The following is a 16,784-nucleotide window of genomic DNA, read 5'->3' as shown; positions in this document are numbered from 1 at the left end:
CAAAAAGAATGTTGTGGACTTCTATGACAGGAGCCACCCAATGAAAAACTACTAAAGAAATTGACATGGGTACCTAAATACATAAAACAGCTTCTCAAACAGAGAAATTAAGGAGCAGATCTGGCTAACCATGAATAAATGATACTCAGACTTGATAAATCTAAGCTTACAAGTAGGTAAACGTTTTCAACTATTTTACCAAGTAAAGTACATCAACCCGAGGGATGACCTTGCCCTAAGTCATTGTAGGTAAGTGCCACATCTACGTAACACCACTTTGAAACGAGTAGGATGTTGTTTTCCACTCTTAATACCAAACAGGAAGATGTTTTCCTCCTGACGTGAGTATGCAATTACCTGCCTCAGCTAACTGTAACCTTGGTACCTTTAGAAGGCTACATTCCCAATCATTACAAAAGGAACAACAAAGATCTCTCGATGGTCTGTTGTTGTTGCAGGCAACAGAGGTTCTCGATGGAAGCTCCATGTGTTTAAACCTATGCATTTTGGAAATATTTGATTCACTGCCATCAGTGAAAATTAGGCAAATAGAAAATCTAAAACCAAATGCAGTTGAAACCATGTCCTTTCAATGTTACAATAATAAGCCCAAAAGCAATATGGATTATTTGGTACTGTCATACTGTACAGCTAAATAACAATCAAATTAGTAAATGTCCCAGCTGCTTTGATAATTTGCAAAGGGAGCATTATGGATGAAATTAACAATATTTAGAACCTCTGTACTAGCAAAGGTCATGGAATGGAATGGAATGGAATATAGAGTTTGGGCCAAAGGCCAAGCACTGGGACCTATGAGGTCATTCAGCACTGGAAAAGAAATTGAGTTAAAGGTTACAAAGGTGTAACAGGAGGGAAACCTCACAGTTGCATTTTATAAAATAATTGTTAGGAGAGGGTGGATAGCAAGATGGAAGAAATTTAATATGAATGGAGGTACAGTAAAAAGAATGAAAGGGACTGCAGCTAGGGGCCGCAGGGATGCAGCAAAGGACCTTTAGTAATGCCTACACTGCACCCCATGAGGTGCACTGACAGCACTAACCCCCTACGGATAGCAAAGGTCATAGCACCAGTTAAGAGTTCATCGATTCAATATTTAGAGCCCCTGTATTAGCAAAGGTCATAGCACCAGTCGAGGGGTTCATCAACGGTGTGTATTCAAGTGTACATAGTAGGTTATGACAGTTTATTAAAAACTATGCAAGTCATATTCCTAAGTTTGCAAACATCTTACATGTGCTTGAAATGTCTTGCTTACTGTTATTCTGTTCTACAGTATTTTTAATACCATTTCATAATATCCCCTTCATAAATAATGACTTGGTACCTCAAGTGTTGGTCAACCCACGCTGACAGTATAGAACCCTCACTAAGTTTGAAGAGAACACCAGTCTCTTCAATCTTTGCATAATTGGTTAACGTTCCATGGCATGCTTGTTGTTCAACTTTACAGCACATGGTACTTAAAAAATAAATCTATTCATGCAAGGATGGATGGTTGAAATTTAGGGACATAGCCCAACCACAGTAAGCCTAAAGGGTCAGTCAAGGGATAAAATGTGTGGTTTTACAGAGACATGCTGGACAGACTTCATATGTTCGAGAAAAATATAAAGTTCAGCTTGAAGGCATGAATGACACCACCAGTGAACAGTGGCTACAAGGCTGACTTTTGTTGGCTCTTGACTTGTCTCATGCCACTGAACGATTGGTGTAAGAATAATGAAGCGTTGCTTTTGTCTCTTAACACTCTCTCACCCAACCAAAGTACTCATTTCAGTTCCTCAATGTTGCCCTTGACTGGACAGTGAAGTGGTACTGAAGGAAATTCAGTGTGAAGGATGTGATCTTCATTTTTGATGCTTGATATGAGGTCCAACCTTATATGCCTGATGCTATCTTTAGGAAGATGTGACTTGGATGTGTTCCTGATATGTGGGCTTTCCTTCTCTAAAGAACATCTGCAAGGAGCGAATGAGGGTTGTTGCTCATGGTCAAGTTCAATGATGCTGACGATGAGGAATCCAGATCTAAGCCAAGAGTTCCTAAGGGATTAAGGCATCAACTAGCAAGTGTCCTCTCGGTATCCTTGCACAGTTCAAAGATTTCATTATTTCACTGAAGAATTTGATTCTTATACTTAAAGGAGCAGCACTACAGCATCTTTATGAATGCCATACAGCCATGGCAATATGTCTGGCAGACTGCTTTATTGTACAACAGAGCTCTTCCTACTTGCTCTTCTGCTCATGCCAAATTTGAACTTTCTTCACAGGCAGTCACTCCCCTAGATCATCTCCCCATCTGTTGTCATCCAGAGGAATTACCTCTCTCCAGTCATCCTCCATCAGTTTGGGTCACCAGCCTCACTGCAGTTTTATTGTAGGGGGTGTGTGCAATCGTAGATACCTTTGGATGGACTGGACATGGATTAGGGCAAGCACAGAATATTATTTATAAATCAGGTAATAATTTTGGAAATTTAGCTTGATTTTAATCTACATTTTTAATATTATATACAGTACTCTTCTGTTTCTATGTCAAATGGTAGCAGTATATTACACAGTATTCCTTTCTTCTTTGTGGAAAAACAAACGATTGATACAGACTCATTAGACAGTTTGATTATGATGACCTGGAATTAAAGCCTACACAATTATGCTAAATATATAATGTCATATAAAATTTTCCTAGAAGATTAGTCACAAAATGTATGGGGGGGAAGCCTATTTATGAATTGTAAAATTACAATATTTTTTTTAAGTTATCAAGTTTTTAAGGTTTAATGAGGAAACATGAAGTGAAAATAATTGCAAAATAAAACACAAAGTTTATTATAAACCACTTTATTGCTCACTTGTGTCAAATACAACACATTTCCCAGTCACACTGATGTTAAGATTTACGGGAAAGATACACTTTCCCTTTTGCACATTTTTTTTGTTTTTATATTTTTTCTTTCATTGTACTGACAATTGCCGTTATTGCAATGTCCATTGGTTAGTCCCACTCTCACTATTTCAATGGATTTTTGAAATGTAAAAAAATATATGACCCCAGCAACTAGATTATCTGGTCATATTTAACTTAACCAGTTTAATTTCTTGATATTTGTTGAAAAAACTTCATTCCATTTTCAATATAAACATTGTTTATTTTCTGTTAGCCACACAAAAAAAAAATTAATCACAAAAAATGGATACTCAAAAAAGGTATATATAATCCATCCATCAAGAGGGAATTTTCAAAAAGGTTAGGGAGTAGTAGGTCTAAATATGGGTATATAGCCTAACGAAAGCAGAGCGCGCTCATTACAGAACTGTAGTTTAATGAACTATCAAAATATTACTATGTTCTATAAAATCAAGTCAACACTACTTTACTTAGTACAACTGTGTTCTAACAGCAGTTTCATACACCATACCCCCTTGCAATTTGAATACATACCGACAATTTCATAACAGGTTACAAGATTTTCATTAGTTACAAGGCTACACCTGTTTTAGGATTTGTACACATTACTTAAATCCTGACAATAAATAATTTATCACGAATCCATACATTACAAAACCTTAAAAGTATTTCTTACAGATAAACCCTTTGAACGCTAATTTTCACATATAAAATCTGCAAGCAGTTATACTACTGATCGAAGACCAATGGACATAGCAGACAAATCATTCAAACAGCTACCAAAATTTCATCATCAAAACCATCTTCCATTTATAAACATTGCAAGACATTACAGTATTAAAAGCAGGTAAAATTTGCACATCAAAATATTGTCCAAGGCAATGTGTGTTGTCTCTGTGTTTACCATACCCTGAGTGGTATAGTGGGCACGCAGCACCCAAGTTGCCCTAGGGTATAAGCCTATAAGGCAGAGTAGGACATCATTCAAAATTTAACCTGAATGATACAAACACCATAAGCATCATTCACATACCTGTCAAATATTTGAACATAGGACATTTTTATCTAAAGGTGACTGTGTGTATCACCAGTATGAGATTGTCAGCTGCTCCAGTCTGGCTCTTACAAACAAGAGGAAGGCACATCTTAGTCCCAGGACTAGATACTGGTCAGGGGACTTCAATTCTTTTTTTTTCTGAGGAGAGGGGAGAAAAAGGATGGAGAGATAACAGGGAGTTAAAAGGACATCTGAGAAAAACTCTTGCAGAGACATCAGCACTCAATAACAAGTCACGTAACATGACTCTGTATTTGACTAGGTTAAGTGTACAAAACCCATGGAGAATAGGCACTACGGTGAACATACCCTGTACTGTGGTGTTACATTACCTTGCCTCCATTACAATCTACAGATCCAGAGTCAGTGGAATTATACATTTAATAAAGCTAACATCCAGGCTGTGTGTGTCAGTATACTTTACATCAACACCAAAGGCAATGGTTCAATAACAACACTGGTGCCTCATTCAATGGGGCTTTTCCTCCAACAATGACACTTGCAAATGCAGCAAGCAAGAGTTGAAAACATTTTGGCAGTGGATATTGACATAAGCTCCAATTTCATCAACTCATTGCTGACAAGAGAGTTCTCTTTTTAACTTAAAAACACTTTACACTCCAGGCTTAAGAGCATCCTGATAGAAGTTGACATATGAGATTAGAACAGAGTAAAAGTGGCAAAAGTTTCTTCACAAGGTTGGAGCATTGTAGGGTCTAAATACATAAATACACAAACAAATATTAAATAAATAAGGAAAAAAATCTTCACAAAAATCTTCACAGTCGAACACTAGGATAAGTTATGTTGTCTTTTTCTCTCTCAAAGAGGAATAGGGTAGTAGTAACATTGGATATATTCACACTCCAATGCACAAGCTAGTTGGTGATCAACTAATGCATGCATGAGACAGTGTTTCACTTACACTGACATGTGCATGAAGGAAATGGGAGGATTTATTTTGTAATTCTTCTGAATCAATAAAAACATGATGCTAAAAGAAGCTGACAAGTAATGAGGACTTGAGCAATGATATTCCTTTTGATATTCTAGCCAAGACAAAACAAATGCCTTGCATCAAAATCTGAATAAAAATGAACTCCATGTTGTTTAAAAACCACTGAAACTAAATCAATAAAATCTCGAATTAATTACAATGTAAGTGTGGAGATCCTTTTAAATGCACTGTCTTCCATTTCCTCTCTGCAAAATGAATAGGGTGGATTTCTTCCTCCAAGAGTGTCATTCTCTGAAGAGGGAGTATGCTCTTCTAACGATTTTTTCCTTTTAAACTCCTAATATAGGATATGTATAGTTTTCTACTCCACAACTTATAATTTAAAATTACATTATTTTCCACTTTAAACCTCTTCTACGACAGTAGTCACATGCTACAATGAAAAAACAAATACTTTTCCACGATTTTCAAATGATGCATTGAAAATTTCACTTTATTTGTCAAGTTATAACCTTGACAATCATGTCCTATGAATTTAGACTAAGATATGTACACCTTTAAAGAACTTTCTTAGATGAATATCACTCAGACCTTGAGATCCAAATCCTCTCATCTCTGTTGGTACTCTGCAAGGGGTTTAACGAGACCTTCAGAATAAACTCGCTGAATAGCTTCACAGACGAATCTGTACTGACTCTGCATTAAAGAAAAGGAAAAATATTAATAAAAAAAATACTTGCTTGCAAGACATTGATCATGGGAATGTTTAACTGCAGCCCCCAATGTTTATTATATTTGCATTAGCTAATTTTTTTTATCCAAGCATAAATTTACATGTTTCTCAAAAAATAATACAGAGGTACATTATATAATAAGTGCAGTACTGATATGTCATCATGTATAAGAGTCAAAGGAATGAATCATCCAATTCCAATACAACTTACAGCTGTTTGGATCATCATGGCTCGCTGATCTCTCATGGCTCTGACTACATCCAAGGGATATACAGGCTCATTGGCTTCAATCAAACATTGGGCTGTTTCCATTAGGATGAGTACTCCTGTTCTTCCAATACCCGCAGAACAGTGGACAATGGTAGGTTCAACCATTCCTGAAAGATTACAACCTTTATCAGTCATATACTGCGTGAAGAAAGAGCACTTCACTAGTTACATTGCTGAGGATAAGAACTTTGCATGTTTGGGCAATACTGTAATATCAATGTATTACAGTAGTTATTTCATTCTATCAATACGTTACATGAGATAACACTTAGTTTACATAATACAGGCATAATTTCGTGAATGTTCAAGTAATTTTCATAAAATTATATCACTAAAATACCCAACTTGAAGTTAGTCAGGTTTACAAGAGTAAACTATATAATAATGTAAATACTGTATATTTATTATATTTATGACAATTTCTTTGACATACACTTTTTGTGGTAAAATACTCTATACCTGTACATCAAACTTGTGTTCTTTTATACTTTCTTCAGTTTGAATGCGAGATTCTTACAGCAGTGTAGTTTTATTGCATGTAATTTCCTGAATATAAGAGCAAGCACACATTTAGTCTTTACTGTCAAAATTCATTCATGTTTCACAAATTGCCTTACCAGCTCTTGCACGACGAACTTGGGCAACAAAATTTAAGAACTCTGTTGAATCATCTGGTACACCATGATCAGGCCAAGCCAAGTACTGCATGTGAGTTATGTGTCTCTCATCTTGATTCTGCAAAAGACAAAATACTCTTTATAACTTTCCAAAATAACATATAAACAATATTTATTCACAGCTCTGATTAATATGTTTATGAAGTTGTACCTCAAGACTGTGATCATTTTTTTTCCTTGACAAATTATAATATAAAGAAATTGGACGCAACAATCTAATCAAATGAAAATTGACAAAAAGACCTAACTGAATAAGAGTTACAATGCCAAATTCTTTGCTCCTTAAGGAAATATGACTGCTATGTGTGCTTCATGTGGTACACTTGTCTTCATAAATGTTGGTACACAGTGCACCAAGTTAAGAAGACACCAGGCAACCTTATTAACAATGATTGGTCATTTGGTATACATGCTTTTTTTTCGTGATTGCATTTACAGAGATTTTGTTTCAGAGGCAGCATTGCCAAAAGTGTCTTGTTTACTGAGACAAGGATATTACCAGCTACAGCGTGGGGTTGCCATATGTCTCCTTTGCTTCCTATGACATGTACTGGAGTTCATGAAGCCAATTATATATTACAGAAAGTAGTGTAGGTTCCATGCAATATCCCTTCAGTCCCAACTGCATTACTTTCTGCATATTTAATTTTTACCCAGTCCCTTTGGGCTCTTTCCAGCTAGGCTGTCTAACTTAAACTTGCACCAATTTTCACTTCACCTAATGCAAGATCCTTTGGGCAAGGCCTATGAGAGTTTAGATATCTGACAACATGTTCTTAAAAGGTATTTCACAATCTGACAAAATGTTCTAGAAAACTATTTTACAATAAAAACCACAGTCTTAAAGTATCTAAGTTTTTTTTACTGCCATTCAAAACCAACATACAAGAGAAGACTTCACTTTTGAAAATGCTATAAAACCAGATAAAGCACCTAAGATATGAAGATACCCAGAATACCACATTAAGCACTTTTCCTATTGGAATGGTTAATGGAATAGATAACCACTTACCGAGGTGACATAAAAAACAAGACCACTAAGAGGGATGAAAAGAAAGTGTGATATGAATGACTAAAAGTAATCAGAAATTGATTCGAGATTCCAGATTTAAGCAGCAAAAAGTCTCTAACCTAAGCAATCTGAAATCCATAAGAGTAAACAAAGGATGTGGCACCTGTGTTGCCAGTCAGTCTGTGGGGAGAAATAACTTTAATGTCCTGCTCATTGGAACAATGGAAAAATAAAACCCACTGAAAAGAGCCCAAGGGACAACTTGTAGTAGAGACTGGATCATAAGAAGAGGATAGGAAAGGTTCACTGGTAAGTAACCTGCTTTCAGGGAAGATTCAATGATAAGTAACCTGCTTTCAATTTCATCCTACTGAGATAATGAAAAGGACAAGATCTCAAAATATGAGGGCACCATTCCAAACCATTGACGAATACCTAATAAATAATAACAACAATAAAAGGAAAATGTAGTTAGATATACCCATCAAATAAGAGTATTCAAACCTTAAATTGTGGAAGGCCACAATATGGGCAATGTAAAAAACTAGGTTTTGAGAACACTGTATTGTTACCAACCTACATTAGGTAACTAACTGTGTCATTCCAGATAAAATATAGTGGAAGATACTCCATTCAATTACCAAAACATGTCTGAGCACCCTAACCTGAAGTGACCAGGACAAAAAAATCACCAAAACACTCGTAATCCTTTAGAAGCAGATTTAGTGTTATGACATGTCACATCTACAAATACAGTACAGTGCTTTAATTAATCTGAGCATCCAAATTCTGATACAAGTAAGCATAACAACATTTCCACCAAACACACTCAAAGACCTGGAGGGGATAACAACTGAAATATATAAAAGACAATCAGATTTAAACTATCTTTAAGGCACTGCAATACAAGTTAAAGAATACCAATGAACATAAGCCCACTAAATCACAGTTAAAATAAAGAATAATTTTACAGTGAGGATATGTAGTGGAAGGTTAGATCATGGGCAAAATAATGAACAGACTGTGGAAAAGGTGCCGAGTACGTGGAAGTATGTGAAAGCAGAACCCTGAGGAACACATCTAAGAATGATAATGATGTGCCATAACTGATAGAAGAGGTTAGAACAGAACCAAAATTCCTGAGGGGAATGGTAAAGCCTCAAGCCTGTGGCTTGGCTGATAACGGCCTCTTCCAGAGATGGCAACCAAACATCTGTGGATATTCTCACATTCCTTACATAAAACACAGTAATAATGAATAACAGGTATATTACTAAAATTTAACTACAAAGAAAAAATGAACACATTGACCTCTGAGTTTAAACGTACCTCTGTGTTGATGAGAGTAAATTCTCTGAATGCAAATCCTGGAGTCTCCTCTTCTTTCAAGCAAGTCACCTGAAGAGTTCCATAATCTACGGTTTCATATAACCGAGGCCAGTAACGGTGGCACTTCACTCTGCAAGAAATTTCGTACTGATAAAATTCTGTGAATAATTAATTGTGAGGCTACATAGAACTTCTGTTACACATGATAGTGATAATAGTTTACAAAAGAATGTCTGACTCTGAACATCATAGTTTGCAAACTAGATTAGCTTCTTGTAGAAGATCGTGACAGAAAAAAATGAAGAGGTGCTCAAAATTAATATTACAAATACTACATGTGATCTATAACAAAACCCAAATAAAAACAAGAGTGAAAACTACAACAAAACAATTAGGAGTTCATAAAACTTCCAAAAGACTGCCATGATTTTAGGACGTATAAATGTAAGAAACTCCCCAACTAACCTTCCTTGTTCTACAACCGTGGTGAGCATGACAATGAGAGTAGACTGTTGTTCCCATACCATCTGCCAGAAGTCTATGCAGGTTCCGGCTAAAGGCCCCTGGCAGGCAATATATCGATTGATGATTCCTGAACCCTGAATTTCCATATTAACATACGAGGCATTGATGTAATCTCCCGATGGGGCATTAGTTAAACGCACACGGGTGGTATCGTCTGTAAAATGGAAATGTTACTGTCAAAGAAATACTCCATGGTACATGAGCAATCATTACTTCTAATGGTTCAGACTTTAGTGCTCGATAACTCGCCTCATTATTTTATAAATACACCTTTCAGATGCAAATCCTACAAACAATAAAACCTCAATAATAATTCTCTCACATAGAAACCGCTTTCACAAAAACACTACTGGGTCCTCAAATGACTTACATGGTGAAATGTCACGATATCTGTTCTTCTTCTCATTTTCTTGCCTTCGGGCCTCGGAGACAGTCAAGCCAGGTTTTCTCCTGTACAACTGTTCGAACTGCGCGACCAGCGAACCCGCTTCAAGTCCCTCCGTCAGCAAAAGCATAGACTCGTGTAGCGGGGCGGCCTGGCCTCCGGACACGCCGACGCTGCTGACGCTCGAAGGAAGAGCCTCTGGGACATACTGGAAGGCAGGCTCCTCAAGTTCTTCCGCAAGGTACACTGTCAATGGAAAAAAAAAAAGAATTAACCTGTATAGTATTTCTAAATTTGAGTTAAGTGATCTCAACAGAATGCAACAATGTCATGTTGAAGAAACCTAATGACAGTTTACTCATACCAGGTGATATAATTTTCTTTAATACAAACATTAAGACTTTTTCATCGAATTTTGTACTTGAGAAAACTCCTTATAAAACCGATATGATGCAAAAAAAAAAAAAAAAAAAACTTTCTTGTATAACAACTCGTACGTTTTTCCTTCACAGGAATATCAGACATGTTCCATCCTCAAAGGAATGGGTGTACAAAAGGTCATGCTTTTTGTTCTTTGGGGCTGGAAAAGAGCATTAGGTTGCCGTTCCCACTGGCATCATTCTTGATGAAAGAAAGAAAGAAAAAAAGAATACATTTCCTTTACTGAAATAATAGCCGCCCCTGGCCATGAAGCAACTCTTAGCTATATAATGAGGTAAATGTATTCCTACTTACGTATCAAAATTCAAAAGTTTAATGGCAATGAAAAACATCATCCTTGAGAATCCGCATTGAAATAAATGCGGGATAGGTTTTCTATATTAATACATATCTATAATAAGACCTTAAAATAAAAATCACAATTTTTTAAAGTAAGTTGTATTTTTCCTAACGATACAAACCAGGGGTCCTTTACATTAGGAATTAGCTTGCCGATAGTAATTCCTAATGTAAAGGACCGATGGTTGGTACATCGAGTAGGAACAAATACTAACCTTGTCAAAACGAAAAGATTATAAGGATGCAATATAGCGGAGAAAAAATCCTAGCATCACATTTTTTTTTCTTCGTTTTAACGTGCTTTTTCTCATTTTTATATGGGGTAAGCACGATGCCTTCTTTTGAAGGACTTTGATTTGGCGTCACATAATCGTCAAAAAAGACAAAGCTCACAATAAACTGATAGCTAAAAAAAAAAAATGACCGGGAGAAGAACAAGAATACTTGAACGACAAAAATAAGAACAAACACGAATACTAACAGCGCTGTGGAATCCACGACAACAAGCCTTTCAACCGTAGGTGTTTTAAGCGGCGTAGATGCTGATGCCACACCGTGGGCGGGTGAAGGTGTTGCAAGGGCAAACCGTCGTGATAATGGGGAACGGGGGCAGGAATCACTAGGTCAAAACACTGATTGTGGGACTGTGGCACAGACACTGACATCATAATGAAGGAACAATGTAGCGGGGTCGTCCTAAATAGAAAAAAAAAAGTTTCGTAACTGACGACGACCGTACAAACCGCACCACTGATCACTCCGTTACGAACTATTGCACTGCTCGCCACTACTCTCAAATGCTGGCCCCACTAATGCGAAAGGCATACTACTTATCTTATCTAGCTATCAAGTAAGAAGAGTACTTGAGAGGTGACGTCACTCGAACCCCGGATCGGCTTCGCGTTTCACAATGGTTTACTCGATCGTGAATTATACCCCCTCAGGGAGCGATAAGTCATCTTTATTCATCATAAAACCGATGAGGTGTTCAATTTCGCTGAATTACGTGAGATACGGCATGCGACGAGAAAAAAAACGAGAAGTAAATCATTGCACCTTCAAATCAAAAAAAGGTGATTTCGATAAAATATTTCAGCGGTTCACATTCATTCATCCAGGCAATGAAAGCAACAGTACACGACACTACGACACAAGCACGTACCCCTCGGGTGTATATAAAATTCTGCCGGGGCACAGTAACATTACCGCAAGCACCGAACAGGTCCCAAAACCTACAAGAACAAATTCACAAATGCAGCCTACTTAAAAAGTATCCACAGCCGAGGTCGCAACGGTACAAATTCCAGCATCTAGAAGAGACAGACAGAGACAGAGAGAAGAGGACTTGTGACAAAGACACACACACCAATAGCAACAGCTGAGGTCGCTCTAAAGAGGAGGGAAGGGGGGTGCGAGTGATGGTGCTGGAGGAAGGGGTGCCAGGGAGATGGTGAAGAGGAGGAGGGGGAGGAGGAGGAGGAGGAGGATCTGGAGCAAGCTTGGTCGTTGCAGGCAAGGCAAACAAAACCATTACCGCCCATCCATCCACACCATCACCCACCTCTCCCATCTAACCCACGGTCTACTGGGCCACCCATCCATCCACTCGCCACTGGATTAACACAGAAACCGGTCGGAAGCCTTCGTTACAGTCCACTGCTACATCGCATACAAACTCACAATTACAAACAGGCACACACGCGCACACTCTGAGCTTAGCCTGAATTGCTGAGCCCTCTGGAAACTTTATCGACAAGACAAGAAAACCGTCTCCTTTTATTTCCAGATAAATGGCCCTTCTCCCAATCCATGGCTGAAATACACCACTAAGAACTACAACAACCCTTTGGCAACTAAGAGTTCAAGGGCGAACACTCACAAGAGATGACATTTGTGTGTGCGTGCGTGTGTGTGTGTGTTTGTCTCGCTCTTTCTCTCTCTTTCTCCTGGCCTAATTTTCCCTTCGTTAAACCTTTCACCTCCATTCAATAAAAAACATCACCTTCAATTAATAAAAACCACTCACTCTAATAAAAGTAACCTTTCACCTTAATACAAAAAATTCTTACGTATATTTAAAAAAACACGCCCTTTAATTAAAACTTTTTTCTCCCTTTAATAGAACAAAAATCGCCTTCATTTAATATGAAATAACACACCTTCGTTTAATAATAAAAATAAATTGCAATCATTCAGTTTTACACAAATTCTCCTTCATTTAACCGATAAATCAATTTCCTTTTTATCTATTTCATCTCCAATGATACGGAGGAGAGAGAGAGAGAGAGAGAGAGAGAGAGAGAGAGAGAGAGAGGGGGGGTGTTCAAATTGTCGAGTAATCATTCGGTAGCTTTCCGTACGTAACCAGGTTTCTTCTGAAGAGATTACTGAACCATGTGTACCTACAGTATATTGAATAAAGGTGTACCTCCTCCGCTCATACTTACCATGTGTACCTACAGTATATTGAGTAAAGGTACACCTCCTCCGCTCAAACTTACATTACATTTACCTGCGCTAAAACATTTACACTTACATACATTATGTAGTAGTGTATGCACAAATACATCCATACACAGTAAATTATCTGATAATCGGTCATAAATACACTCTAGTGGTTCTTTTCATGTCTTTAATTTATTGGTTATTTATTTCATCAGTTTCAACTGAAATTAAAAAAAGAATTCATTTGGATCACGACACTTTCATTTTTCTGTTTTTCGTCTAAGTGCAAATGGGAATCTAGATTTTGCATTCCTTTTTTGTTACATCTCTCAGTCACAATCCAAGGATATTCATCAAGATTTACTCCTTCTTCTCTCTAAACTAGACGATACACCAGACACGAAATACGCAGAAAGACGTGGGAAGGAAGTGTGGAATTAGGTTGATGAATGAAAAACCATTAAACGTCAAGAATTCCTGGTATATCTAAGTTCTGCGGAAGAGAAGGGATTACACTGAGCTAGGGGGGGTTTAGATACAAGGCTAATGTGTAATAAACAGCCAATAAAGATATTTATCTTTTTATCACTGGTATTTTTCTAACAAGATTCTTGTCATGATCTCATCAGGTCACGGGACTAGGTCATTTCTAGTCTCTATACTAATGTACAGTCTCCCCTAACTGGCGTCTGTTTTGGTACTTTTCATTGAAACGTTAAGTCCCTCATGGCTGGTCCTTGCCTACACACCAATAACACTCATGCTAAGGCATTTCCTGGGATTCTGGAATGTACTTCTATGCGAGAAACATTCTTTTCTTACGGTCGTTTTCCTTGCACGTGCCTACAGAACGCGCCGGAAGTGGGTAAACACTCTCTGTAACTAACATACACACACACACACACACACACACACACATATATATATATATACATACTGTATATATATGTATGTATGTATATGTATATATATAATGTAGTCTTGAACCAAACATTGCCTCATGTTCAACAATTACTTCGCCTTGAGTGATACGGAAAAAAAAAGCCTGAATATTTCTGGGCGAAAGTCAAATCGAAAATCATAATTAACCCAACGTGTCAATTTCGCATTGAGGCAAATCAAAGCAAGGCTGCTCGTCATAAAACCACGAACTGACGCAAGCAGCATATCATTTACAACACCTCCCCAGCCTTGGCCTCAGAGAAGACAGACAGTGGGTGATTAAGAGAGGCAATCACAGTATCAAAAAGCAAGATAACACAAGAAAATTTCAGACACACGTGGAGGTCGTGGGAAGTTCGTTAGTTATACCAAGAGTTATCTTTGTCTTCATCTATTCGGAATTCATGAATAATTAATTACAACAAATAACGGCATCTGTGAAACGACTACGTGTATCTTTACTTACCTAAAGTTGCATAATCTTGTATAGATTTACGAGACTAGCACAATTCTACAAGCATCTACTACAATTCACTTCACAAGAACACCATACTCCTCGCACCAGCCAGATTATAATATACGTACTGACAAAATACATACACATCGTGCACATGATAATCACACAAGCACGGTGATTAAAAAAACCGGACAATATTTCCCCATATAAGCAGTGAAGGACCGTTTTCAAAGAATAACCTGTTCAACGTGGAATGTTCAATGCAAACTGTCATGAAACAAGAAGCTCTGCAAATGAAACCCCACAACGGAAACCAACATTAAGCGCATTATCACGTAATAATTTCATAAACAGGTGTGTGTATGTATGTGAGTAAAAATGTTATTTATATATAAAATACACACACACTATATATATATGTATATATGTGTATATATATACATACATATATATATATATATATATATATATATATATATATATATATATATATATATATATATATATATATATATATATTCGATCACTTATACGCTCTGATAGGATTCATCGACACTTTTTTTTACTAAAAATATAATATCCGATCACTTATACGCTCTGATAGGATTCATCGACACTTTTTTTACCAAAAATATAATAAATGTCTTATTAAGAAACATGAGCGATTACTAGAAAAGCCCGATTACCTCTTAATTTCTATAATTACATATAAATGCAAAGTGATTAACGTTAGGATCTTAAGAGCCATTTCCATAAAAATGCTGTCGCCATATCTACATTTTATCCTTATCTTAGGATTACAATAAGCTTCCTTATCTCACTAAATTCAAGTCGCTCAACTCCTTTTTGAGCATTTGAAATCCTTTGGCTTACGTCAAATCTTGGACAACAGGTCCAACCTTTGAGGCAGCTCGGTTTTCCCCTCTTCCTTGAAAGGGGCCAAGTTATCCGTTCCCTTGGCATTTTTTTTTTTATTATATAAGGCTGCCACTCCTAACAGTCTTAGCTTTGAATATGCAATCGATCCCAGCTGCACAGCAAAATTTTGTTAAAGGACCAAGCCCCACGGCCATACATAAATACTAATTTAAAAACCAAGTTACAAGAATGAGTTCAGCCCCACTTTTGGTGGATTATGTAAAGCCTCTACAATGCCTTCATTGTTAAATGCTTATGTGTCCGGTACATTAACCTTCCCTTCACTCTTCGCTACAGTATCCTTCCACTAATAGCTACTTTTAAGCTCAGTATATAAACTAGCTTAAGTATTAGTCATAAAAACTACCTTTCTACTACTATGAACTTTAAATTTTGGACACCTTTGTTAACGCATGATACCTGTCACTAGGAACCACCTCTCACTCAATTTTCTCTTATCACTAGGGACGCTAATATTGCCCCAGATAGTTGTTGATGGTCGGTTGTCTTCTCATTACTCCGTAGTTAACTGTCCGGGTCATTTCCTTTAAACTTAAGTGCATCTTAATGCTTTCCATTCCGATATAACAATTACCAAGCGGAACAGAGATATATATTCTTGTGATTATTAAAAAAAGAATAAAGGTCACTAAAGCAGCAGCAGATGTAAAGGACATGTTACCAAACAAGCACACAATGCCCTGGAGACGGACCATACGTATGCCCATAAATTCACGGGGACAGTGGAAAAACTACAAAGGACTTGAACAGGAAGTGGATTCGGGTCCACCGCAGTGGAAGGTCGCAGGAGATACCACTGACCTGAGCCTGCTAACATAATACCCAGACTTCGCAAACTATTCAACATAACAGTGAAAAAGCGGAAAGAAAACAAAGGTGTAGAGTCTGACTTAAATGGGAAAGACAGACTTGCTTCTGAATATACTGAATATTACTGGCGTCATTATACATGCAGACTACATGCCTGTTTACGTTTGTATTCCACTCTACAGTTACTGTACAATTTAGGCCCTATTTACGGATCCAGTACCCAGACAACCACTTTCTGATAGGAAAGCGTTTGAGAAATAATCTTGAATCTGAAACTTGTATTCAATACAATATTAGCAGTGTATTCAAGTTCAGACTTTTATATATCTATTCTATTAATGCCTCAGACCTAACTGATCACTGAAGCTTTTTTATACAGTAAACTTATTTTACGTGCATGAGAATATATAATAGGATTATAATCTACACTGACAAAGAGCGAAATTTTTCTTTCAATTTTTATGTAAGTTTTGATATGCAGCAGAAGGTACAATTTTCACCTTCACTAGAATAAGTAAAAACACGTA

General features: G+C 37.1%; 1 protein-coding gene across 29 annotated transcripts in view; it reads right to left on the bottom strand.

The window, feature by feature from the left end:
- Positions 1-2,854: 2,854 nt before the first annotated feature.
- The window catches only part of Ptpmeg (protein tyrosine phosphatase Meg), a 445,326-nt gene continuing 431,396 nt past the window's right edge, over positions 2,855-16,784 (bottom strand). For all 29 annotated transcript variants that reach the window (XM_067121392.1, XM_067121403.1, XM_067121390.1 and 26 more), the window contains 6 exons: positions 9,870-10,130; positions 9,440-9,653; positions 8,975-9,104; positions 6,574-6,691; positions 5,897-6,063; positions 2,855-5,648 (listed from right to left, as the gene is read on the bottom strand). In XM_067121392.1, coding sequence (XP_066977493.1) covers positions 5,562-5,648; positions 5,897-6,063; positions 6,574-6,691; positions 8,975-9,104; positions 9,440-9,653; positions 9,870-10,130 — 977 coding nt within the window. In that variant the 3' untranslated portion in view covers positions 2,855-5,561. The remainder of the gene's footprint in view (positions 5,649-5,896; positions 6,064-6,573; positions 6,692-8,974; positions 9,105-9,439; positions 9,654-9,869; positions 10,131-16,784) is intronic.

This window comes from Macrobrachium rosenbergii, chromosome 19 (genome assembly GCF_040412425.1).
Source record: "Macrobrachium rosenbergii isolate ZJJX-2024 chromosome 19, ASM4041242v1, whole genome shotgun sequence".
NCBI classification, from domain to species: Eukaryota; Metazoa; Arthropoda; class Malacostraca; order Decapoda; family Palaemonidae; genus Macrobrachium; species Macrobrachium rosenbergii.
Note: the sequence above shows the minus strand (reverse complement) of the source record. Positions and strands in the feature narration are given on the sequence as shown.